At 39.7% G+C, this 27,550-nt stretch overlaps 2 protein-coding genes across 5 annotated transcripts in view; one reads left to right on the plus strand and one right to left on the minus strand.

The window, feature by feature from the left end:
• The window catches only part of LRRC49 (leucine rich repeat containing 49), a 153,401-nt gene extending 128,406 nt beyond the window's left edge, over positions 1–24,995 (minus strand). The window contains exons 1-8 of one of the 4 annotated variants that reach the window (XM_010834477.1): positions 24,681–24,995; positions 24,511–24,609; positions 23,978–24,034; positions 22,654–22,741; positions 17,144–17,341; positions 16,708–16,810; positions 15,142–15,345; positions 5,653–5,719 (exon numbers count right to left, since the gene is read on the minus strand). In XM_010834477.1, the coding sequence (XP_010832779.1) occupies positions 5,653–5,719; positions 15,142–15,345; positions 16,708–16,810; positions 17,144–17,341; positions 22,654–22,741; positions 23,978–24,034; positions 24,511–24,531 (738 nt within the window). In that variant the 5' untranslated portion in view covers positions 24,532–24,609; positions 24,681–24,995. Of the gene's footprint in view, positions 1–5,652; positions 5,720–15,141; positions 15,346–16,707; positions 16,811–17,143; positions 17,342–22,653; positions 22,742–23,977; positions 24,035–24,510; positions 24,610–24,676 lie in introns of all 4 variants that reach the window. The other 3 variants (XM_010834476.1, XM_010834479.1, XM_010834478.1) reach the window with 3 other exon arrangements.
• A 127-nt stretch (positions 24,996–25,122) lies between these two features.
• Positions 25,123–26,723, plus strand: THAP10 (THAP domain containing 10). Its single transcript, XM_010834480.1, has one exon. It carries the CDS (start codon positions 25,311–25,313, stop codon positions 25,842–25,844), a length of 534 nt encoding a protein of 177 aa, XP_010832782.1. The 5' UTR covers positions 25,123–25,310; the 3' UTR covers positions 25,845–26,723.
• The last annotated feature ends 827 nt before the right edge of the window (positions 26,724–27,550 follow it).

The following is a 27,550-nucleotide window of genomic DNA, read 5'->3' on the forward strand; positions in this document are numbered from 1 at the left end:
CAGACTTTATTTTGGGGGGCTCCAAAATCACTGCAGATGGTGACTGCAGCCATGAAATTAACAGATGCTTACTCCTTGAACGAAAAGTTATGACCAACCTAGACAGCATAGAGACATTACTTTGCCAACAAAGGTCTGTCTAGTCAAAGCTATGGTTTTTCCAGTAGTGATGTATGGATGTGAGAGTTGGACTATAAAGAAAGCTGAGCACCGACTACTGATGCTTTTGAACTGTGGTGTTGGAGAAGACTCTTAAGAGTCCCTTGGACTGCACGGAGATCCAACCAGTCCATCCTAAAGGAAATTAGCCTGAGTGTTCATTGAAAGGACTGATGTTGAAGCTGAAACTCCAATACTTTGGCCATGTGATGCAAAGAACCGACTCACTGGAAAAGACCCTGATGCTGGGAAGGACTGAAGGCAGGAGGAGAAGGGGACAACAGAGGATGAGATGGTTGGATGGCATCACCGACTCAAAGGACATGAGTCTGAATAAACTCCAGGAGTTGGTGATGGACAGGGAGGCCTGGAGTGCTGCAGTTCATGGGGTGACAAAGAGTCGGACACAACTGAGCGACTGAACTGAACTGAACTGAACTGCCCAACACTGAGCCAGGTTCCCAGGAAGGTGAAGAGAAATATACGTACTAGCTGCAAAATAGAAACTGTAAGCCTAAGGCATGAGCTCACAATGTTTTGACCAAACAAGACTACCCTCTGAGAGAAAAGACAGAGAAAAGAAATGATACCAATTCTCCCTGTTCATACTCCACTTATACTGTAGGATCCTGAAAGCAGTCAAGAGTCTGAATGGAAAAGGAACTAGGAACCCCAGGAGAGGGTGAGGATAGATATTCTTTATTACTGAAACTGCTTAAGAGAGGAGACAGATAATGTTGAGTCAGGGTACAATATGGTGGACACTGGCTGTTTAGAACAAGAGGACTTGAATTACAGACTACACACATGAACATAAGCAGAGGACTCTGAGGTGCACAAGCAAGGGTGAGTTACAGGGTATGGCCCGTGAAGTGACGAGCGTGCAGCATGACTTTAAGCCCCACTATTGTAATACTGCAAGAACAGCACAAAACAGGGTGAGTTTCTAAATGACCCGGAAGTAGGGCTTCTTGGGAGGGCTTCATCAACCTTTTAATCTAACAGACTTAAGTAATATCGAGTTATTCATAACATTTTTTTTCTGGACATTAAAATATATAAATTTCACAGTCACTGGAGATTAATTTTCTCATCTGTATTTCCATCACAATATTATTTGAAAATTTCGATTTAACATTTCAAAGCAGATATTGGCTAAAATAGCCTTTTTAAAGACTTAAAATACACTTTCTATGATATTATTTAGCCCTTCTCTTACATTCAAGAAATACCATCTAGATTTCATCTAGATTCAAGAGGAGAAATCTAAGTATATTTATCGCAAATTTAATAATATAAAAGATAAACTATGACCATGCTTTAAAATTTGCACTGAGATTTTTGGTTTAACTAATAATAAAATGAAAACAATTAAAATCTGTAAAAGAAAAAAACAAGGTTATGAGTATTTGCAGATGACAGAACTGTAAAGACACAGAAAATGACATTTCAAAACTAAATAGATGATAGAATTTAAAATGTATAGAATCAGCAAAAAGTAAAATGGACACTATAGGAAATCAGTAATATCAACAAAAGCTTGAGAAATTCTACTAAAATACTAAAAAAAAAAATAGAGATAGGTATATGAAAAAGCAATATGTATATGTATACGTGTATATATTTTATATATATAAACCTTCTCTGAACTCAAGAAAGATAAATACACAGAATGAAGGGGCACATGACCTGTGTATCATGTCTTCCCCCTTCTGCTAATAATCCTGGAGCACTTCTTTTAGAAAACTACCTTTCTCCAATTTCATTTGCTCCTGGTGGGACATACAATTAGGATGCCTACATTTTAAAGTCCCTTTTTAGTTTGGTAACTCTGAAAAGAAATGTTGTTAATTCATGCTGCTAAGCTGCTAAGTCACTTCAGTCGTGTCCGACTCTGTGCAACCCCATAGACGGCAGCCCACCAGGCTCCCCCGTCCCTGGGATTCTCCAGGCAAGAACACTGGAGTGGGTTGCCATTTCCTTCTCCAATGCATGAAAGTGAAAAGGGAAAGTGAAGTCGCTCAGCTGTGTCCGACCCTTAGCATGGACTGCAGCCTACCAGGCTCCTCCGTCCATGGGATTTTCCAGGCAAGAGTACTGGAGTGGGGTGCCATTATAGGTATAAATCAGTAATTAAAAAAAAAAAAAAATCACTGGGGATATTGTTCAATTTCTTGGTTTGCGAACCGACATGGCAGAATTGGGTGGAACATCTCCGATAGAATAAAATTTGTTACTCTGTTGCAGCCATGGACAAAGTCACAGAAATAGAGCAAATGACAGAATCTTCAAGCAAAAGGTGGTGTATAGTGAGAGCAGAGTTCTTAATCAGTTAATAAATTTCACAGCCAGAAGAAGAGATGATAGGAATGTTCAAAAGCCTAAACTTAGGTCACACTGATCAGAGGGGGTCTTAAGGTAGATAGGAAAGCTTCTCAATACATCAAGGAAAGCTGGATCCTGCAGCTTTTGTATGTGTATGAGTGACCCAGATTGCTCTATGTGGATAAAGATGACCTTCCTATTAAACAACACTGAAAAGAAAGATGTCTGCTTTCAGGGGAGCAATCACAGAAAGGGCAAGCTCTCCCTGAAGGAAAAGATGTCACTGAAAGAACAGATTCTTCTTGAAGCATGTTTGTGTCCACGTTAAAGCAACCATTCAACAGGAGAACATTTTCTGGTAGACAAAAAAAGAAATCTAGGTTATAAATTAACAATCAGTCTCCCATATTCCTCTGTATTCTCTACTACTCACATACAATCAATTGCTAAATCTTAATGTTTTTACTTAAATATTTATTCAATCTGCCCCTTTGTTACACCCCTATTGTTATTGCTGTAAGTTGTCATCACTTCTCACAAGGATTATTGAATTAGTCTCCCAACTGTTCTCTACCTCCCGTCTCACCTCCCCTCTCTTTCCATTCCCCAGTCTGTCTCTTGCTCCCGTCTCACGTCCCCTCTCTTTCCATTCCCCATCTGTCTCTTGCTCCGGTCTCACGTCCCCTCTCTTTCCATTCCCCACTCTGTCTCTTGAGCACTATCACTATTCCTCCCAATGTTTGCACACCAAAAAACCAATTACATTTCATTTTACAATGTACACCATGTATCATTATTATTCCCAATGGAAGTAAATTCAAACTATAATAAATATTCACTTAATAGTCTTTTAGTTTTTAAACTATCTGATGCTATTTTTTTAGAGTTGCACATTGTTCAACTTGAGTTAAAACATCCCCTGACTTTTTAGTCACCAAGACTATCTTTGCTTTGAAATACTCCAAATTTTTGCTTATTGGATTTAAATATTTGAAACAAGACTAAGATTTTCACTTAAAATTTCTTTCTTGTATTCACAGAATCTTGAGAAATAATTTGTGTGGTATAAATATTTAATCTTAATACACAGACTATCACAAACATATGCTGGAATTATAGAACACATAATATAGGTCATTTAACAAGGAATAGAGCATTTTTAATCAACATAACGTTGGTAAGTAATCCCTATACAAGATATATAGATCAAGTGATATGTTATTCATTTGCCAGTTGCTCTTATAGATCTTGGGTAATGCCCATGAATTCTTAAAAGTATATTATAATATGAAGAACACATAAATAAATGCTTATACATTTTAAAATAAACTTAGGAAAAATATTGCTACCATAAAATGTTTCACTTATACTTATGAACAATATTTAAAATAGGGGGATAAATAAAGACAAAATAGCAATTTCTTAGTACTGCATATAAAGCCCTCCACAATCTGGCCTTATATCTACCCCTCTTGCCTCATCTCTCACCATCCCCCAACATGTGCTGAATTCTCTAGCAGTAAAAAAATACTTACCATGTTATTTTTAGCCTCAGTGCTTTTGTATGTGATATTCTCTTACTGACGAACACTTTAATTCTTCTTCCCCTTCTACCAACATCTATTAATAACAGGCTAACTTTCTCTCTACTAGAAAGACACTAACCAGCCTGCAGGGCTGGACAGTTCCTAGGCCATCAAAAACCCTCCCTCTGTGTGCACATATAGGCAGACATACAGATGGAGCTGGGATCCCAGCCGCTAGCTGACCCCAGCTGCTAGCTGATGCGGCCTATCCAGATCTATCATGGTTTTATTAATAAAATTCGGTTTTCAACAAAACGCTTGGGACTAACAGCCATTAGAGCCCCCAGAGAGATTACACTGAGGTTTATGTCTGACTGACTGCAAGTGGTCTCAACAGGCAAGGACTCCCACATCATCCCACAATGTACATCTGCCACCTCAGGAAAGGCTTTACCTTCTGCATGCACATGTAGCTCATGTAGTTATTTAGAAATAAATATTCTTATTGAAAAGACTAAAATTTAAATGTAAGAGCAAGGGGTTAAAAAAACAGCCAAGATGCTCTGAGAGAGAAGATAAGGAGGGGAACATAACAAACCAGACACAAATTAAGACAGACAAATATGTGGGTAGATAAATTGATCAAACATGATAATGATCCCAGGTTATACAGTAATCAGGGAAATATAAACCCAGACCGTGAGGGGCCACCCCTTTACACCAATTCAATTGGCAAAAATTAAGAAGTATGACAATTCCAAATGTTGAAAAAGATATGAAGCAACAGGATCTATTATGTGTTACTGGTGAGAGTATAAACTGGTACAATCACTTTGGAGAACAATTTGGCATTATCTTTTAAAGTTAGACTTTTAAATAACCTATGACCCATCAGTTCCACTCCTAGGAATATACCCTAGAGTAATATAATGTATGGGAGAAACATATATAAGAATGTTCTTAGACATGTTATCCGAGTAGGAAACAAAACAAAAAGACAAGCAAACAAAAAGGAATCAACCCAAGTGTCTATCGATAATAAAATGGAGAAAAATGTTTTTGTATAATCAAACCATGGAACATATAACAACAAACATAAACTACAACTACATAATCAAAATAGATAAATCTCAGTAACATAATACTGTATCAAAAAAGCAAACATTAGATGACAATATACAGTGTGACACCTTTTTAAAGTTAAAAAACAATACTGCTTAACAATATATTATTTAGACACATGTATATGTGATGAAACCAACTAAAAACACCCACAAAGGGAGGATAAATGTGAAATCCACAATAGTGGTAACTTGGAATAAAGAAGGAACACTTAAGTAGAAGAAAATCAATAGTAATATTCTAGTTCTTGATTTGGGGTTGGCTATTAACTTAATAAAAGACTAAATAAGAAACAAAATAGGCATAACTACAAGAATTCTAAATGTTTCATGTCTTATCTGTCATTTGCTGTTGAGAAATCTATGTAAATAAACTTAATACCTTAATACCACAGCTAATTTCAGTGAATCAGTAAAGTAACTCTGGAAAAATTCAACACAAGTATAATTATTAAAAGTCCTATGCCAAATTTCCTAGAGCTTTTTCAAAAAAGTAAGTTACAAAAGGGCTTTAATAATACCTGATTTCCATGAAGGTCCAAGACATCTAAGCTCTTTAGATTCTCCAGATTTGAAATTTTCTTAATTCTGAAAATTAGAATGGAAATACAGATGTATCACATCTATTGCAAATCAAAACAGTCTAAGGCATAACTTATTTTAATGTATTCTATTTCTCCAGATAGATATATAGACACAGAAATACATATATACATAGAGAGAGAGATTGTATATAATCACATATATTAAAAAACATATCTCCATTGATTTAATTGTAATGTTAAAGATGCAGTCCCACTGGGGGAAATGTTCCAAAGACAGCTTAAAAGTGCTATCTTTAGGAAAGAACAATTCTACTTCTACGAACTTTAGCACAAGGCACTTATTCAAGGCAATTTCCTTCACCTTAGAATACAACTTAAAGCCCTCACCTCAGTCCTCAAGGCCCTAAACTGCCTGGCTGACTCTTCCTTTAGCTTATCTCCTTCCACGGCTTATCTCCTTCTCAGGCTTACCCACTCACTCTGCTCCAGCCACAGGGGCTTTCTTGCTATCTCTAACTTGACAAACTCATTTCTGCCTTGGGGTGTTTACCCTTGCTGTTCCTTCTTCCTTAATGTTCTTCCACCAGAACTTCACATGGTTCACTCCTTCCCATTATTCAAGTCTTGGCTCAAACATCTTCTCAGAGCAGCCTTTCCAGATGACCCTATCGAAAAGAGCTCTTTCTTCCTTTCCACCATTCACATCATAGCCAAATCCAGAATTGCATTACCAAAAGCAATCCAACCCAGTTTAAGTTATAAAAATACTTATCATACACCTATTATGTTCTGTTGCAGTGTGACTCTTCTTCCTCTCACCCTTATCTCCCCACACCACCCCCTGCCCACACTACTCCACTAGGACCAAAGCCCCCTCTCAGTCTCCTCTCTCACACCCCTCTCCTCGCTGACACGGATTATTTACTGTCTGAGCCACCAGGGAAGCCAAAATAATAAAATATATTTAAGTAAAAAACAGATCACATAAAAACAAATTTTTAAAACTTACATGCGAGTATAGAATGGTGTATTCAGTATTGATAACCAATGCTTGGAAACAAGGCAAAGGGGTGAATGACTGTCCTTTCGGTGTTGTATCAGAGCACTGTCAACAGACCTACCTAAGGATCATCTATTTACAACTGACTAGCGCCCAAACCGGAGAAGGCAATGGCACCCCACTCCAGTACTCTTGCCTGGAAAATCCCATGGACGGAGGAGCCTGGTAGACTGCAGTCCAAGGGATCGCTAAGAGTCGGACCTGACTGAGCGCCTTCACTTTCACTTTTCACTTTCATGCATTGGAGACGGCAATGGCAACCCACTCCAGTGTTCTTGCCTGGAGAATCCCAGGGACGGGGGAGCCTGGTGGGCTGCTGTCTATGGGGTCGCACAGAGTCAGACAGAGTCGGACACGACTGAAGTGACTTAGCAGCAGCAGCAGCAGAGCCCAAACTCTGTAAGTTATATACTAAGTTGTAAAAAACTAGTAAGATACCAATGTAACCTGAAAGCTTTTACTTAAAAATAAATTCTCCCATCAAATGGAAGTGAACTAGAAAAAGACAAGGCCCACTCATCACTCAGCAACTACAGACCTCTAGGGACATACCACAGCTTGTCTCTGCAGGCCACATTATGTGCTGATGTTAGAATAAGGACCCCACTACAGGATCTATATGAGGCTTCTATACCTGGCTTCTCAGGTGTCAAAGACAAATCCTTAAGTGAGATACTTCAAGAAATCAAAAGGAAAGGAATATAGAATTCCAGGGTCTAGTAGAAAATTCTGTTATCTGTAGAACTGGGAGATCACGAGAAAACCCAGCAAAGTTCTGGTCATGAGCCTGTGAACATCAGGGTACCAGAAGATCTCCGAAAGGTAAACAGAGGATATAGAGAGTAGAAGAGTTAGACGGGAAGGACTTCAACAGCAAAGTGGCATAGAGGGGTTGGGAGTTCTTTGGTAGCAATGTAAACTTCACACATGGAAGCTGAGCAGGATCTTTTTATCTTTGGAGCAGAAATCTTTTTTGGATCTGCTTGAATTTAAAGGCATATGGTTGCACTGGATTGTCATATGTGGTTCCATTGCCTTGGACTCAAAGACTGCAGTGCTTTGAGATGTGCGAGGGAGTAAATGTCATTGATTTAACCAGCAGGGGGCAACTAGTCACCAAGAACGAACACAAGGAGACAGGGCGGTGGATGTGTGTCTCTTCTTTAGCAATCCTCAGCCGGGTTGGCCTAATATCCACTAAAGTACTGGCTCAGTATAGATCTGCATCTTCTAGGCTCACAGGCTCCTTGCTGTGACTAAGACAGCTGTGACTAAGTCAGCTGACTGGAGAACAGAAGGAATAGGTCAGAATTGCTTGTACTGATTCTTCAAAAATATGCAATTTGGGAGAATGTGGAAAGTAGTCTTCTGACACATTTTTTTTTTTACTCCAGAACACTAAAAGTTTTAGAACTATTTAATAGCTATTTTCTTTATGTGAAAAATAAAGTGTGAGCAAAAGTAAACTAAAAACAGATGGAGGAATAGAAAGAGAAAGACAGACTTGTATCTTCAAAGAACAAAATATTAAAAATATATATACATATTTCCAAGAAGCCAGATAAACTGAAAAAAAGAGACAGGAATGTGGAGAAAAGAAAACCTTCATGCACTGCTGATGGGAATATAAATTGGCGCAGCCACTAAGAAAATGTTATGGAAATTCCTCCAAAAATTTGAAATGGGGGACTTCCCCTTGGTTCAGTGGTTAAGAATCTGCCTGCCAGTGCAGGGGACACAGTTTGACCCTAGTGCAGGAAGACACCACACACCACGGGACAACCAAGCCTGAGTGCCACAACCACTGGCCCCACGCTGTAAAGCCCATGTGCTGCAACCACTCAAGCCCACATGCCAAGAGGCTGGCTCCACACCCAGAGAAGCCACCACCGTGAGAAGCGCTTGAACCACAACAAACAGTAGCCCCCACTCACGGCAACCAGAGAAAGTCTGTGCACAGTAATGAAGACACAGCCCAGCCACAGAGAAAGAAAGAATTCTAAAAAAATTTAACATGGAACTACTATATGATCCAAAAAGTCCATTTCTGGGTATATATCTGAAGAGAAAAGCACCACTTAAAAGATACGTGCACCCCTATGTTCATGGTAGCGTTATGTACAATAGCCACAATATGGAAGCAACCCAAGTGCCCATCGGTAGGTGGATCAATAAAGATGTAGTGTATACACACATGGAATATTACTCAGCCATAAAAAAATGGAAACCCTGCCTTGTGAAACAACACGGATAGACCTGGAAGGTATAATGCTAACTGAAATACATCAGACAGAGAAAGGCAAAATACCATATGATTTCACTAATATGTAGAAACCAAAAAACACAAGAAAACAGAAATGGTTGTAGAGAACAAACAGGTGGTTGCCAGAGCGTGTACTGAGAAAGAAATAGGTGAGGGAGATTAAGAGACACAAATTACCATTTGCAAAATAAATGAGTCATGGGTATGAAATGTATTGTGTGACGAATATAGTCAATAATTATGTAATATCTTTGGTGAGAGATGGTAACTAGACTTACTGTGGTGATCACTTTGAAATGTAAACAAATATCAAGTCACTACGTTGTGTAACAGGAACTAACAGAGATTTGGAGGCTGATTATATTCATAAACAAACAAAATCAGGGAAAGAAAGCAGATTCGTGGTTACCAGGGGCAAGGAAAGTTATGACCAACCTAGACAGCATACTGAAAAGCAGAGACATTACTTTGCCAACAAAGGTCCGTCTAGTCAAGGCTATGGTTTTTCCAGTGGTCATGTATGGATGTGAGAGTTGGACTGTGAAAAAGGCTGAGCACCAAAGAATTGATGCTTTTGAACTGTGGTGTTGGAGAAGACTCTTGACAGTCCCTTGGACTGCAAGGAGATCCAACCAGTCCATTCTGAAGGAGATCAGCCCTGGGATTTCTTTAGAAGGAATGATGCTAAAGCTGAAACTCCAGTACTTTGGCCACCTCATGCGAAGAGTTGACTCATTGGAAAAGACTCTGATGCTGGGAGGGATTGGGGGCGGGAGGAGAAGGGGATGACAGAGGATGAGATGGCTGGATGGCATCACCGACTCGATGGACCTGAGTCCAAGTGAACTCTGGGAGTTGGTGATGGACAGGGAGGCCTGGCGTGCTGCAATTCATGGGGTCACAAAGAGTCAGACACGACTGAGCGACTGAACTGAACTGAGGCAGGGAATAGGTGAGAGGAGGGGGAACTGGATGAAGGCAGTCAAAAGACACAAATTTTCAGTTATGAGATAAATAAGTATACTAGGGATATAATGTACAATCAGTTCAGTTCAGTCGCTCAGTCATGTCCGACTCTGCAACCCCATAAACCGCAGCACACCAGGCCTCCGTGTCCATCACCAACTCCCGGAGTTCACCCAAACCCATGTCCATTGAGGCGGTAATGCCATCCAATCTCATCTTCTGTCGTCCCCTTCTCCTCCTGCCCTCAATCTTTCCCAGCATCAGGGTCTCTTCCAATGAGTCAGCTCTTTGAATGAGGTGGCCCAAGTATTGGAGTTTCACCTTCAACATCAGTCCTTCCAATGAACAACCAGGACCGATCTCCTTTAGGATGGACTGGTTGGATCTCCTTGCAGTCCAAGGGACTCCCAAGAGTCTTCTCCAACGCCATAGTTCAAACGCATCAATCCTTCGGCGAGCAGCTTTCTTTAGAGTCCAACTCTCATATCCATACATGACTACTGGAAAAACCATAGCCTTGACTAGATGGACCTTTGTTGACAAAGTAATGTCTCTGCTTTTTAATATGCTGTCTAGGTTGGTCATAACTTTCCTTCCAAGGAGTAAGCGTCTTTTAATTTCATGGCTGCAGTCACCATCTGCAGTGATTTTGGAGCCCCCCCAAAAATAAAGTCAGCCACTGTTTCTACTGTTTTCCCATCTATCTGCCATGAAGTGACGGGACCAGATGCCATGATCTTACTTTTCTGAATGTTGAACTTCAAGCCAACTTTTTCACTCTCCTCTTTCACTTTCATCAAGAGGCTTTTTAGTTCTTCTTCATTTTCTGACATAAGGGTGGTGTCATTTGCATATCTGAGGTTATTGATATTTCTCCTGGCAATCTTGATTCCAGCTTGTGCTTCTTCCAGTCCAGCATTTTTCATGATGTACTCTGCATAGAAGTTAAATAAACAGGGTGACAATATACAGGCTTGACCTTTTCCTATTTGGAACCAGTCTGTTGTTCCATGTCCAGTTCTAACTGTTGCTTCCTGACCTGCATACAAATTTCTCAAGAGGTAGGTCAGGTGGTCTGGTATTCCCATCTCTTTCAGAATTTTCCACAGTTTATTGTGATCCACACAGTCAAAGGCTTTGGCATAGTCAATAAAGCAGAAATAGATGTTTTCCTGGAACTTTCTTGCTTTTTTCATGATCCAGCAGATGCTGGCAATTTGGTCTCTGGTTCCTCTGCCTTTTCTAAAACCAGCTTGAATATCAGGAAGTTCACGGTTCACATATTGCTGAAGCCTGGCTTGGAGAATTCTGAGCATTACTTTACTAGCGTGTGAGATGAGTGCAATTGTGTGGTAGTTTGAGCATTCTTTGGCATTGCCTTTCTTTGAGATTGGAATGAAAACTGACCTTTTCCAGTCCTGTGGCCACTGCTGAGTTTTCCAAATTTCCTGGCATATTGAGTGCAGCACTTGCACAGCATCATCTTTCAAGATTTGAAATAGCTCAACTGGAATTCCATCACTTCCACTAGCTTTGTTCATAGTGATGCTTTCTAAGGCCCACTTGACTTCACATTCCAGAATGTCTGGCTCTAGGTCAGTGATCACACCATCGTGATTATCTGGGTTGTGAAGCTCCTTTTTGTGCAGTTCTTCTGTGTATTCTTGCCACCTCTTCTTAATATCTTCTGCTTCTGTTAGATCCATACCATTTCCGTCCTTTATCGAGCCCATCTTTGCATGAAATGTTCCCTTGGTATCTCTAATTTTCTTGAAGAGATCTCTAGTCTTTCCCATTCTGGTGCTTTCCTCTGTTTCTTTGCACTGATTGCTGAGGAAGGCTTTTTATCTCTCCTTGCTATTCTTTGGAACTCTGCATTCAGATGCTTATATCTTTCCTTTTCTCCTTTGCTTTTCACTTCTCTTCTTTTCACAGCTGTTTGTAAGGCCTCCTCAGACAGCCATTTTGCTTTTTTGCATTTCTTTTCCATGGGGATGATCTTCATCTCTGTCTCCTGTACAATGTCACGAACTTCAGACCATAGTTCATCAGGCACTCTATCAGATCTAGGCCCTTAAATCTATTTCTCAGTTCCACTGTATAATCATAAGGGATTTGATTTAGGTCATACCTGAATGGCCTAGTGGTTTTCCCTACTTTCTTCAATTTAAGTCTGAATTTGGCAATAAGGAGCTCATGATCTGAGCCACAGTCAGCTTCCAGTCTTGTTTTTGCTGACTGTATAGAGCTTCTCCACCTTTGGCTGCAAAGAATATAATCAGTCTGATTTTTGTGTTTACCATCTGGTGATGTCCATGTGTAGAGTCTTCTCTTACGTTGTTGGAAGAGGGTGTTTGCTATGACCAGTGCATTCTCTTGGCAAAATTCTACTAGCCTTTGCCCTGCTTCATTCTGTATTCCAAGGCCAAATTTGCCTGTTACTCCAGGTGTTTCTTGGAGAAGGAAATGGCAACCCACTCCTGTGTTCTTGCCTGGAGAATCCCATGGACGGAGAAGTCTGGTGGGCTGCAGTCCATGGGGTCGCACAGAGTTGGACATGACTGAAGCAACTTAGCAGCAGCAGCAGCCAGGTGTTTCTTGATTTCCTACTTCCTACTTCCCCAACCCTGCAGCAGACCACTGCCAACCCATGCCTCTGTCGGAGACTGCTGGACACTGACAGGCAAGTCTGGGTCAGTTTCTTGTGGAGTCACTGCTCCTTTCTCCTCGGTCCTGGTGCATACAAGGTTCTGTTTGTGCCCTCCAAGAGTCTGTTTCCCCAGTCCTGTGTAAGTTCTGGTGGCTCTACAGTGGGGTTAAAGGCAACCTCCTCCAAGAGGGCTTATGCCATACCCAGGTCTGCTGCACCCAGAGGCCCTGCCCCTGTGTCAGGCCACTGCTATCTATATCTTCGCAGGAGACACTCAAACACAGTTCTGGCTCAGTCTCTGTAGGGTCTCTAGGTCCCGGTACACACAAGGTTTGTTTGAGCCCTCTGAGAATCTCTGGAGGGTAAGGGGTTTGATTCTAAATGCAATTTCACCCCTCCTACCATCTTGCTTATGGCAGACACCACCCTTATAGCAGAAAGCAAAGAAGAACTAAAGAGCCTCTTGATGAAAGTGAAAGAGGAGAGTGAAAAAGTTGGCTTAAAAGTCACATTCAGAAAACTAAGATATCTGGTCCCACCACTTCATGGCAAACAGATGGGGAAACAGTGGCAGACTTTATTTTCTTGGGCTTCAAAATCACTGCAGATGGTGACTGAACCCATGAAATTAAAAGACACTTGCTCCTCGGAAGAAAAATTATGACCAACCTAGACAGCATATTAAAAAGCAGAGACACTACTTTGCCAACAAAGGTCCATCTAGTCAAAGCTATGGTTTTTCCAGTAGTCATGTATGGATGTGAGAGTTGGACTATAAAGAAAGCTGAGCACTGAAGATTTGATGCTTTTGAACTGTGGTGCTGGAAAAGACTCTTGAGAGTCCCTTGGACTGCAAGGAGATCCAACCAGTCCATCCTATAGGAAATTAGTCCTATATTTTCATTGGAAGGACTGATGATGAAACTGAAATTCTAGTACTTTGGCCACCTGATGCAAAGAACTGATTCATATGAAAAGATCCTGATGCTGGGAAAGATTGAAGGCAGGAGAAGAAGGGGATGACAGAGGATGAGATGGTTGGATGCCATCACTGACTCAATGGACATGAGTTTGAGTAAACTCCGGGAGTTGGTAATGGGGATGCCTGGCATGCTGCAGTCCGTGGGGTCACAAAGAGTCGGACCAACTGAGGGACTGAACTGAACTGTCTTGCTGGGGCTTCTCCTTTGCCCTTGGTCATGGGGTATCTTTTTTTGACAGGATCAGTATCAAAGTCTGCAAGTGTTCAAATCCCTTATGTGAAATGGCAGAGCATATGTAGACTTTAAATCACCTCTAGACTACTCATAATATGTACCACAATGTAAATGATACATAAATAGTCTCCAGGAAGACAGTAAATTCAAGATTTACTTTTTTGGAACTTTCTGGGATATTTTTTTCAAGTGTTTTTCGATCCTCAGTTGAATCTGTGGATGAAAAACTGGATACAGATAGCCAACTATAATTTGACAGTCACAAAGTATCAAATGCCCACCCTTAGTTAAGCACTGAGAAGAATTACAAGTGAAACACATAAGCTTAATGTGAATACACATATTTAAAATATAGCCTGCTGCTGCTACTGCTGCTACGTCGCTTCGGTCGTGTCCGACTCTGTGGGACCCCAGAGACGGCAGCCCACCAGGCTCCCCTGTCCCTGGGATTCTCCAGGCAAGAACACTGGAGTGGGTTGCCATTTCTTTCTCCAATGCGTGAAACTGAAGTCGCTCAGTCGTGTCTGATTCTTAGCGACCCCATGGACTGCAGCCTACCAGGCTCCTCCATCCATGGGATTTTCCAGGCAAGAGTACTGGAGTGGGGTGCCATTAATAGAACATTAAGGCCAAAGTCTGTTATTTACTCCCACATATGATATGGTTCTGGAAAGCAATGGAAATAATATGCACTTAATAAATGCTATGGACTTCCCAGGTGGCGCTAGTGGTAAAGAAGCCACCTGCCAATGCAGGAGACATAAGAGAATTGGGCATGATCCCTAGGTTGGGAAGATCCCCTGGAGGAGGGCATGGCAACCCACTCCAGTATACTTTCCTGGAGAATCCCTTGGACAGAGAAGCCTGGTGGGCTACAGTCCATGGGGTCACAAAGAGTTGGACACAACTTCGGCTTCCCTGGTGGCTCAGATGGTAAAGAGTCCACCTGCAAAGCAGGAGACCTGGGTTCGATCCCTGGGTTGAGAAGATGCCCTGGAGAAGGGAAAGGCTACCCACTTCAGTATTCTGGCCTGGAGAATTCCATGGACGGTATAGTTCATGGGGTGGCAAAGAGTCAGACATGGCTGAGTGACTTTCACTTTCAATAAATGTTATTTGGTTTGAATAACTGTCAATATGAAACTCATAAAACAAATTATAAATGAATCTTAATCCAAACAGTCTTTCAAAAACATTAGTCTGTTAGGTTCTTAAGTTTTATTCAATGTTGAGTTGCTATCTAGAGACCACAAGAGGACTCAACGTTAGTCCTAAGTATAACAAACAGTGACTGATCTATAACAATTACCTGTTTTTCCCCAACAGAAGGACACGGAGGGATCTCAGAGTAGAAAGTCCACTAATTTCTTCAATTTGATTATCATATAGATCCAAGAATATTAGCCTCTGAAGATTGGAGATATTCTGGATCTGAGTTATAGAATTGTGCTGAAAGTTCAGGAGACGAAGGTGCTCTTCCCCGTCAATAATAGGACACACGGTCAGCTTCTGCCTAGAAAACATGTTTAAAGTTAGTAAGGTTATGATTCAGCAGTCTGCCTCTTCTCAAGAATATTAATAGTAGTATCTTTATGTGCCCATGCCATGAGAAGAAGAAAAACAGAACCACTTCTTGTCTTCATGAACCAAGCATTCTAGATCTAATTGTAAATCACTCATATAAAAACTGATATACTTTGGCAAGGGTAGTTATTAAAATTAAGTCTAGCTCTCATAATTAAAAAAAACTCCAGTATTAATTATTTCATATAAAGTTAACCATCAGAAAACACTCAGTGTAATTGCCTTCTGTGGGAAAGGTTGAGATGATTCAAGGAACCATGTCACATAACCAGAGAAATGCGCTTGCCATTAACCCACTGATATAAACACTGCTCAGGCATTGCTAAGCTAGAAAGTTTGCTTAACGCCCTGCTGTTACATATGTACTGCTGAGCTACAGGTATGCACAGCAGAGAAGGTTTCTCTGCTGGTTATAACGCTAAGGTAAGGTTGAAATCCTTCATCCACCATTCTACTGAAGATACTTTGCTAGATTTAAAGATGGGGATTAAGTCCTAAACACACTTATTCATTCAAGATTTGTTAAGGGTTTATTTTGTCCGGGGCTTTGTTTTAGGTGCTGAGGATACAGAATTGAACAAAACTCCCCATGTCTGTGGAGTTTACATTCTACTCGGAGGAGACAAACAATGAAAGACAATAAATATGCTAAGTTAAATATTTAATGTGTGAGAGGGAGATAAGTGCTGAGAAGAAAAGCAGAGAAAGGTGTTGGAACTGTCAGGGTTGAAGTCGTTGCTGCTTTGGAGAGTCCAGGCAGGGAAGGCTGTCCCTATATGGTGACCCTGGAGGAAAGGTCTGATGGAGGTAAGAAAGTGAGCCTACTGACACATGGTGAAGTAGCATTCCAGGCAGAGGGAACAGCAAACGCAAAACTCCTGAGGTTTAAGCGCTCTTGGTGTATTCAAGGAGCAGGTATGCAGTAGCAGGGTGAGTGAGGGCCAGACCAGGAGCAGGTGAGGTCAATAAGGTAAAGGGGAACTCAACTTAATAGTGTTGAGAAGCCCATTGGAGGAGTGTATTTTGAAGTTTTTTTCCCTATCCTAAAACCCATTTTTATCAATGTCATATTTTAGAACCTCTATAGTACTCTTTTGGAGTATAGTCAAGCTCCTTTACATTACATAGATATAAAATTTCTCTGCATACTCCTGGAAGGATAAATTTTAAATTGGCAACAGTGATTATACCTAGGTAGGAGAACTAAAAGGTTGAAAAACAAGGGGGAGGGAGAGAGACTTTTGTACCTTTCAAATCCTGTAGTCAAAAAAATTAAATAAGTTGTCCTCACCTTTCTAGGGTCAACCTGTCTGAGTAAAGAATCTTCTCTTCAGAAGAACGTTGGAGAATGGGAAATGAAGGCATTGATGAGCTCACCAAATTAATATGGTCACCTATTAAAAATAATATACAAATTACTTGAATAAGAAAAATCTTTCAGATTTTGAAACTAAAATCACCTTATATTTGGAGAACTTTGGCACCTACCAATATCCTTTCTAGAAAACACAGCTTCTATAGCTCTCTGTATCTGAAACTAAAGTTCAGCTTGTTTTCCTCCTCAGGTCTAAATTATGTGTTCTGTACATATCAAATAATTTTTCTCTTGCCTCGTATATTGGTTGAAAGTACAGGACTACTCTAGTGCTACATTTGTCCCTTATAATCCTGACTCCTAATACTGTATCTTAACTCTCTTGTAACTGAGATGATAGTTCCCTCATTACCAGATACATTGGGGCCAGCACTATGACAGCCCTGCCGGATTCTGGACTTTGAAGGTGTCTGAATGGAAGAATCTCCAAATGCTGATAAGGAGCTCGTGGCAGCTTTCATTTCCAGCCCACATAGTTCTGTCACATTTGTTGTGGATGAGATGCAGGATGATTTATTATGAGGCGAAGGACTTATTACTCTTCCATCTCCTTCAAAATATCAAAAAATTTATCACAAAGCTACACAGCACATGACTTTAGAGAAATATAGAGCAAGTAGTTTTGGATAGCAAATGTAAACCTCGAATCATCCTTTTTTCTTTGTGTGTTCGGCTACTATTGGTAGAGAATATTGCAGAGACCTAAGTGGAGTCAATAAATCTTGTACATTTGCAGTTAGGTTTTTAGTTAGGATCTAACAGGTATTTGACACCCTATGAGACTTATAAGCTGTTGGTCTGACGTTGTCCCTGCTGTTAGGTAGCTTTCAATCTAGTGGGCATAGGAAAGTAATAAACTGTACAGAACAAGGTGCACAGAATGCAGAAGGAAAAACAATACCTATTTACATATTCACACATTAATGTGTCTGGGTAGTTTTCACTTAAAGAAGATCACAGATGGGTTTCAGTGGAGGTGGATATTAAGATATATTCTAAAGACCTAGAAAAATGTAGAATAGTTAATAAGATGCTGAGAAGCTCCAGAAATGAAGTAAGACTTGAGAAATGGGTCAAAGGTACCAATTTGAACACCAGAAAAAACTATTTTCTTCTACCAAGAGAAAATTTCCTGAAAGCAGCAACCGATGTTGATGGAAGCAAAAAGCAATAAAATAGAACCTAAAGTGCCACAGAATTCTACTGCTTAAACTGACTGATAAGACAAAAAGATGAAGCTAAATATAGGAAGCTATCATTCTTTGGGAGGCCATCTTAAAATCAAGTTCCATACATATCATATTAAAGAGCTATAAAGCAATGGTATTTGCTAACTTCTCCAGGTGTGCAAGATATATACCAAAGGGCACATACCTGGCTTATTGAACAAAATATTAGTGTTCACATCCCACTTTTTTGAGTATCATGAAATATCAAGATAATTAACAATGATGTTCTAGAGTACAAGCATTCAGAACAAAGGTCATGTTCATAAATGAACTGGTCTTATGACATGACCAGTTGCTAGCAAAATACCCAAGCAACCATAAGTCAGTAAACTGATTTGGAAATCAAAAACTGAATAGTTAAAAAAACAAAAACTAGAGTAAGGATTAACTGGTTAAGGATTAACTGGTCAGCTAAAAATAATAAAGGAAAAACTCCAAACAATAAACAGCCTTGATTTCCCTTGTTAGTGTCAGAGTTAGGTTTTTAAAATTACTTTGTTAAGGCTTCAACCCGTGCTCAATTTAGAAAGCAAATTTAAATTTAATAAGACTTGGGATGTAGAGGCAATAATCAAGGAGTAAATTTCACTTACAGTCAGTGAATAAAGGAATTTCATCCTCACTCTTTCCACCTCTTATTATACACAGAAGTCAAAATCACAATCTGCATGATGAGCTTACTATCATGATCAGTATGACATACATCTTACAATAAATAGCAGAATACGAGAATGATGAGATAGAAAGGCCTTAAAATACACAAATGACCCTCTAAACAACTGGGGACCAGAATGATCTGCAATCGAAACATCCACAATAAATACCCACACACATATATACATACAGTAGATGTACGTATCAAACACCCAAACATATATATATATGTGGACTGTTTGATCCTGCTTTAAAGCAAAATTTTAATTGAAACATTTCCTCTTACTGGTAATTTCATATATCACTATTTAATGTACCAAATAGTAGCTTTTGTCTTCCGAATTAAATTTATAAGCTCCTGGAGAAATGGAGCTCATTTTATATTCTTTATATTCTTTGCAGAATCTAAATTCAGTAGGCAATCATTAAATTAACTGATTTTCCAATTTATTGAGAGTTAATCAAAAATCGGTTTTGTGAATGTTATTTCTGTTAAAAAAGAACATCAGAAATATTTGCATTTTAGTATAAAAATTCTGAATGAATTCTTTCATACTTAGAATCCCAAAGTGTTTAAAGGCATAATGGTATATATTTGGTATGAGTCTTTACTACACCACACCCTAGATATATGATGGATGGAGGGATAGATGAGATGGATAGGTGAGTGGATGGATAGAGGGAAAGACGGACAGAGAGATGGGCAGGGGGATGGACAGATGGTTGGCTGGATAGATGGATAATACAGTACATGTTCATATGCTTGTCCACTTAGCCTTATCTTTAAGACTGTGTTGGTAATCAAAATCCTGATTTTGTATTTTTCATGATTCATCATGATCTTAAGAGTCAAGCACTACCTCTTCCTCTCTATATACATATTTTGGCATTCTTATCCAAGGGATTTAATCAATTAAGGTCTGGAACTGAGATTTTACTGTATAGCAGTCCCTGACTCTCACAAAATTTCAAGGATACAGGGCTTAACTCTTAATATTAATATAAAAAGCCTAAAAGAAATCATACACCAAGTTTAAGACCAAGTAGCCTAACTCCAACAAAGAGTATCTTTACTTTGGGTTGAGAGTACCACTGGTTAATTTATGGTATATGTTCAATTAATTTTGAAAAACATAAAAAATATGAAATGAAATAAAATTAATTATAATAATTCAGTATCAGAATGCAGTTTATTAGATAGAGATTCCCTCATTTTTCCTGAAAAATTGCTACTTAAAATTTTTCCAGAGTTTTTTGCCTTTGGAGGAAGAACAGTGAGTACAGACGTCAAGAATACAGCTATACACGGTGAGGTCTTCTTTGCATAAAACTGCCTGGAACTAGGAAGGAGGCACATTTGGAAACAATCGGTACACATTTTAGAGAGAATGATTTTGAATAAAATCTTTTAATGAAAAAAATAGGTTTATTTTTCCCTAAGGAATTAATTTGTATTTTACATTAAATATACATTATTTATGTACAGGACCTTATTCATCTTTCAGGTTTTCAAAATTCAGTGCCTCTATACTATTTCCTCATTAGCAAATACCTAGAAATACTTAAACACTTAAATAAATTTATTCAGCCAGACATACACAAATCTGTCTACCAACATCATCCTCTAACTCAAGAATACCTTGGGAAAAGTATTTAAGTTTGGCTCATGAGTCAGAAAACAAATTTAAGAGTTATTATCAAAAATGTAAAGGAAGTTCACAATGTAAACACAAGAAAATTCTACTTGAAAATTTTCAGGTTCACATCTATAGCTCTGAGCCTAGTACAGTGTCTGGCACACAGAATACACTCAACAGATATGTACCGAACTGAACCAAAGAAGGGAAGACAGATGCTCTCTGCACTGCGGAACAGTGGTTAGGTTGATGTCATGTCTAGCAACTGACCAGGAGAAGAATTCAAGATACAGGAAACAGAAAAGTGATGTCAGATTAGCTGGGCCCAAGAGGAAAGTCCAGAAATTACAAAACAAAAAAAGAAAGCTAATATTCAAAATTGCCACGTGTTCGTGCAAGATGAACAATCTAGAGAGGCCTATACCAATTATCCTTCTCATATAATAACTCCTAGATGAGGACAGTACTGTATGTAAGTATTTTGCAGTGCTTAACTCTAGTACATTACAGAGAGCTAACAATTGTTGACAACTAAGATGGGAATACCAAACCACCTGATCTGCCTCTTGAGAAACCTATATGCAGGTCAGGAAGCAACAGTTAGGACTGGACATGGAACAACAGACTGGTTCCAAATAGGAAAAGGAGTATGTCAAGGCTGTATATTGCCACCCTGTTTATTTAACTTCTATGCAGAGTACATCATGAGAAACACTGGGCTGGAAGAAGCACAAGCTGAAATCAAAATTGCCGGGAGAAATATCAATAACCTCAGATATACAGATGACACCACCCTTATGGCAGAAAGTGAAGAGGAACTCAAAAGCCTCTTGATGAAAGTGAAAGTGGAGAGGGAAAAGGTGGCTTAAAGCTCAACATTCAGAAAATGAAGATCATGGCATCCAGTCCCATCACTTCATGGCAAACAGATGGGGAAAGAGTGGAAATAGTGTCAGACTTTATTTTTTTGGGCTCCAAAATCACTGTAGATGGTGACTGCAGCCATGAAATTAAAAGACGCTTACTCCTTGGAAGGAAAGTTATGACCAACCTTGAGAGCATATTCAAAAGCAGAGACATTACTTTGCCAACAAAGGTCCATCTAGTCAAGGCTATGGTTTTTCCAGTGGTCATGTATGGATGTGGGAGTTGGACTGTGAAAAAAGCTGAGCGCCAAAGAATTGATGCTTTTGAACTGTGGTGTTGGAGAAGACTCCTGAGAGTCCCTTGGACTGCAAGGAGATCCAACCAGTACATTCTAAAGGAGATCAGTCCTGGGTGTTCTTTGGAATGACTGATGCTAAAGCTGAAACTCCAATACTTTGGCCATCTGATGCGAAGAGGTGACTCATTGGAAAAGATTCTAATGCTGGGAGGGCTTGGGGGCAGGAGCAGAAGGGGACGACAGAGGATGAGATGGCTGGATGGCATCACCAACTTGATGGACATGAGTTTGAGTGAACTCCAGGAGTTGGTGATGGACAGGGAGGCCTGGCGTGCTGCATTTCATGGGGTCGGAAAGAGTCAGACACGACTGGGCGACTGAACTGAACTGAAGTAACAACTCAAAAGTTCTAAAGAAGATTTCTCCTTTAATTGAACAATACATTTCAGAAATATAACCAGATCATATGAGGCTATTTTTCAAAGGGTGGTCCACAAACCACATCCATCAGAGTCTTTTGAGAAGTTATTAAAACACACTTTTCCAAATCCCACCCAAGACCTACAAAGTCAGAATGGGGAAGGGGATGAGGGAAGCACTAAGAATCTGTATTCCTAATAAGATCTTGCATGATGCACACAAATTTGATATAATTTGATATAATTCTTTGATATAATTTTGATATAATTCTATAATTATATGTATATATATACATATAGTATATATATAACATATATATATCAAATTATATAATTTGATATAATTTTGATATAATTCTATAATTATATGTGTTAGTAAGGGAAAGAGATAGCTTCTTTTCTACTCCCGACTTTCCATTCTTTCCAGTGTCCTTACTTACTAAATATGTGTTCCCATAGTCTTACCCTCACTAATTAGCTATTTTTCTTAGTTCTAAGACATTATTTGGTAGATTCTTTCTAATTCTCTTGTGTATAGCCCACTCCATACTAAAATATGACAATTTTTCCTATATTAGAAATAACCTATGTTGTGTACATAAAATCAATTCTGATTTAAACAAATGCCCAATGAATTTGGTAACCAATGAATAATGTCATCTTTAACTGAAGTCTATTTGGATACAGAAATTCAATATTATTAAACAATATTACTTAAAGATGACAAATCATATCTGATCTCTATTCTCTGCCAATACCTTGTCTACTTGAGTAGTTTCTTTCAAGGTCATGTTGTAAGAGTCGACCAGGGAATGATGGCGTTTCTCTATTTAGCTTGAATTCAACCTAAAAAACATTAGTTAAGACACAAGATTCAGAGACTGTTTTATAAATTCATTTGTACCTTTTTGGATGCTAGACTTAAGTGACATCATATGCCATTTGTCTCTGTCTGAATTCCTTCACTCAGTATGACAATGTCTGGGTCCATCCATGTTGCTGCAAATGCCATTATTTCATTCTTTTTTATAACCGAGTAATATTCCATTGTATATATGTACCACAGCTTCTTTGTCCTTCATTTAAGAATTCCTCCAGTAACATCTATTTTAAAACTTTTTAGGAAAAACCTGAATTGTGCCAGTTGAAGGTGCCCAACTTGGTCAAAGAAGAACAATTTGTGTTGTGTCTTGAGACACAGTTGTGTGGGACATGGGTACGTATATCTGAGTGCTCAGGTGACATGAGGGTAAGAAAACGTGTGTATCTCAAAAATCAAATCAAAAGCCAGAAATTAAGGAAATCCCAGGGAGAATATGGGCAAATTGTTTGGGGAAAAGAATGTTCAAATCTTAATTTCTAAATCTCATTAGGCCTAAAAAATTTCCACTGCTAATCAATTTTTTCTGGAATGTTAGATATGGGACCCCAAATTATCACATTTTATCTAATATAAGATTCTATGAGTAGTAAAACATGCCATCATTTTACCCACTACTAAGAAAGAAAAACTTTCCCAATTAAAATAATAATATGATCTGCCATCAGTTTCAAGAAGGATCCTGATTTAAGAAATGCTTAAAATGTCAAAAAAGAAAAAAAACAAACTCATATTACCTCTTGCAATTGATGAAATAAGATTCAGTTTGTAAAGGAGGTGAGGTTTTTTTGGTTTTGCTTTGATTTTTCTTAATTGATGTACAGTTGATTTATAATACTGTATTAGTTTCAGATACACAATGTTGTGATTCAGTACTTTTATAGATTACACTCTATTAAGTTATTACAAAATAATGGTTATAATTCTCTGAGATATACAATATATCCTTCTTGCTTATCTATTTTATACACAATATTTTTTATCACTTAATCGTATACCCCTAATTTGCCCCTCCCCCTTCCCTCTCTTTGGTAAACTAGTTGGATTTGTGTAGGCAAAAAATAAAAATTAGCTTCAAAGTAGAGACCAAAGTAAATATACTTAAATTTTCCAGTTTAGACTCTGCTCTTTAAATCATGCTATTTGTGCAGAATATAAAACAATTTATATTCAATCTAAATACAAATCTGCTTGAATCTTACTTTGTTTTTTTCAGGAAGCGATGATGTTTGAATAACCAGATGAAGCCCACAGTTCACCTACAATGTAAAAATTAAACCATAAAATATGCTCTTAACTTATACACACACACACACTCCTCCCCAAAACAGTACATAAAGATATAACAAAAAAATTAGAATGAAACAGAATGCTCGCTTTTTGTTTGTTTCTGGTAAATTAGCATGTTCTGGATATTTGCTGAAAACAATAAAATTACAACTAATAATTAAAAGGTTTCACTGTGATTTATCTTCCAAAATGTCTGCAATTTAACCCTCTACTTAGCACCTCAGGCTTTCGTCACCTGCCGTTTGAAGTCTAAGTAAATATCTCAGTGAGACAGGTAAAGGAGGTGGGGGTGCCTATTAATATTTTCTTAATTAAAAAAAAAAAGGAATTGATCAGTTAAAGGAATTTAAATGAAGCTTAGCCTTTCACAGCAGACCAGCTCCACCTTCTGGGAAGCGGAGATCCTGGACAAGACTTTGAATACCCATCACACAATGTTAAATACCCTCCAAGTGCCTTGGTCCATTCCAGGAACCTTAAGCCTCGGTCAGACAATAGCTTGAGTAGACTGAGCGGTCCTGGTCTCAACAATACAGCTCATCACCTAGGACAAAGACGCCAGTCAGAAAGGACGGTACGAATGGAAATAAAGAGAAAGTAGGAAACCCAACCTACGTTGCTCGCAGCCCGGCCAGAAACAGAGCGGTATTTCCCGGGAATCATGGCAGGAGACAGTCCAAGAAGATCAGTTAGATCTGCCTTAGAAATGACGCTACAGCACAGATTCAGAGACCGAAAGGGGTCATCTCCTAGGCAACCCGCTCAGGAGTTACCATGGAAACTGCCATTTCCGGTCTGGTCCTCTCCCAAATCTACCGATCAGTGCACTCGTTAGAGCCTCTGGTTATATTTGAGGGGCCCAAAATATCAGCATTTCCTCGTTCTAGTTTCCCAGTTTCAGAAAAACAGAGCATTAGGGTGGAGAGGAGAATAAAACGAGGAAGAGGCCGGACATCTAGGTAGCTATGACAACAACCACTTCCGGTCCGTCCCTCTTTACCTCCCACCTCAGCTGGGCCCGCGCGAAATTTGTATCCCTTTGCCTGCTCTCAGGGGAAGACTGCTGGAAGGAGAAGGACCGCCAAAAGCCGGGTACTCTCCAAGGTAGGGGCCGCAGTTTGGCACTTTCTCGCGCCCGAAGAAGCAGCAGCCGACACGGAGTCGGCAGGTGAGGGCTCTGGGAGTGCGAGACCGTGCTAAGGATGCAGGTCCCCAGCTCCCAGCCCCGAGGCCGCTGCCGTGCCCATGCGCTGCGGCAACACCACCAAGTCCGGGAAGTTGCTGTTTCGCTTCCCCAAAGGACCGGGCCGTGCGACTGCTGTAGGACCGCTTCGTGCGGGGCCTCCGGCCAACTGGTACCGGGGCAGTGACAGCTCCGTCATCTGCTCCGAGCACTTCGCTCCCGCCTGTTTTGATGTCTCTTCGGTTATCCGGAAGAATCTGCCCTTCTCCGAGCGCCTGAGACCCGTGGCGGGCGCCGCGTCCATCTTGCACTCCGTATCCTCCCTGCTGAAACCTACAGGGAAAGAAGAGGGAGACTGTGCGGGCGGCCTGGGAAGGGAGGAAAGCTCCAGGCAGTCAGGCAGCCCCAGGCTACCCCAGGGCCAGCCTCGTGTACACTCCTCTGGCCCACGAAGAGGGCTTTCGGCTTCACAGATAAAGGGCCACTCAAAGAGTCCCCCGAGGGTCTTGCAAGAACCCCAGTCTGTGGCTAGGCTCCTCTACTTAATGTTATCTTGGGAAAGTCACCTCACCACGAAGGTTTTTGTTAATCGGTGATCTCCAAGAGCCCATTAAGTATTAACACTGTGGAATTATAGCTTCTTCTACCTCCTGTTCCCCGAAACACACACGCACACTCTTTCTTTTCCTTCACATTATAGAGAAGCCTTCACTCTCCGCTCCTGAGTTTTTAAGTACGAAGCATTTAATTTGAGTAAATCTCAAGAGATGAGGTACTTTAAACTTTCTGCATAGCATATCATTGCATGATAAGCTGCAAGAATTATCAATTATACCGTCAAAATGGTGGGGGAATGGGAATGCAAGATGCTGATGAAGATAGGGCTTTGCTGATAGACATCCCTTCCCCCCTCCTAAACTTCCTCTTGACTAGCTGCCTTTAAACTAAGTCGTTCCAGTGAGTTGAATTCTCCTATCCTGCTCTCTTCTGCCTGCTTTCTCGGTACTCATAAGATTGATTACACTTATTTTGCATCTGGTCACTACTGCCTTCTTCCCAACTTCCTAACTTCTCAGCCTTCTTTGAGTTAGTCAAACTTCAGCCCTATCACCATAACATAGATTAATTTATGACTCTTCATTGGATCTAAAAGGTGTTCAGTTTTAGAGATAGGAAGAGTTCACCAAGAAGTCAGCGGACCTGTAATTGACATTCTGGTTGTGAATATACAGAGGTATTCTTGAATTTTAGAGCTGAAGAAAACCTAAGTGATCATATAGTCTAGATTCACAATTTATGCACAAGGAAGCCAATCCAAGGTTAATTTCCTCAGGACCTTATAATCTTTTCTCTAGGTCCAATCACCAGACAGAAACTTTCTGAAATACCAACCTCCTTCCTACATGGGGTGGGTGCTTAAGACCCTTTCATGACGTCCAGCAATTATTAAGGTGGAGAATAAAAGTATTAACAAAGTTCCTGCATGGTTTTTGGCCCTGCTTGCGACAGCAGTCCTGCTCCAATCCATGGTCTTTGTTGCTCACTGTGCACCAATCCTGCTGATCTTTTCCGTTTTTGAACATACTATATTCTTTCCTACCAAGCCTTTTCTGAATTATTTCATATAATGCCCTGGAATTATGCCCCTGCCATTCCCCATCATCACCGATTAAATCCTTTTACTTCAAAAATCTGTTCAAACATCTTTCCGTTTTCATCTCCTAATTTTATAGTCTCATTCTTCAAATACTTCGGTAGCACATATACTTCAGTTGCACTCATCACAGTTGTCATGAAATAATTATGTATTTTGCTTAATATAATGTTTGTCCTCACATTAGAATGGAAGCTCTCTGACCGCAGGGCTCTTATCTGATTTGTTCATTATTAACAGTAACTAGAACAATATTTTGCAAATTTAAGGAATTCAGTAAATATTTGTGGAATGATTATATGACTATGGGAACAGTTTTCTTTAGTACAGTGGAATTTCAGTTCTCTGCCTGTTTCCCTTTTCACCAAACTGTATAGCACTCAAGAAATCTCTGCCTTTTCCTTGAACCAATTATCCACCATCGTTACCTAGCCAGTCTTTACCCAAGCCCATATTTAAACATCTATCTATAGATATATGTAAATATGTAGTAAAAGAGTTAAACATGTGCCACACACACCTTTATACTGCTTTTCTCTTTTTTATAATTCTACCATCTAATCACGGAGAAGGCAATGGCACCCCACTCCAGTACTCTTCCCTGGAAAATCCCATGGACGGAGGAGCCTGGTAGGCTGAAGTCCATGG

This window comes from Bison bison, unplaced genomic scaffold (assembly GCF_000754665.1).
Source record: "Bison bison bison isolate TAMUID 2011002044 unplaced genomic scaffold, Bison_UMD1.0 scf7180017864034, whole genome shotgun sequence".
Classification (NCBI taxonomy): Eukaryota; Metazoa; Chordata; class Mammalia; order Artiodactyla; family Bovidae; genus Bison; species Bison bison.

Excerpts from the sequence above, each read along its gene's own strand:
- THAP10 (XM_010834480.1), top strand. The coding sequence starts at position 25,311 with ATGCGCTGCGGCAACACCACCAAGTCCGGGAAGTTGCTGTTTCGCTTC.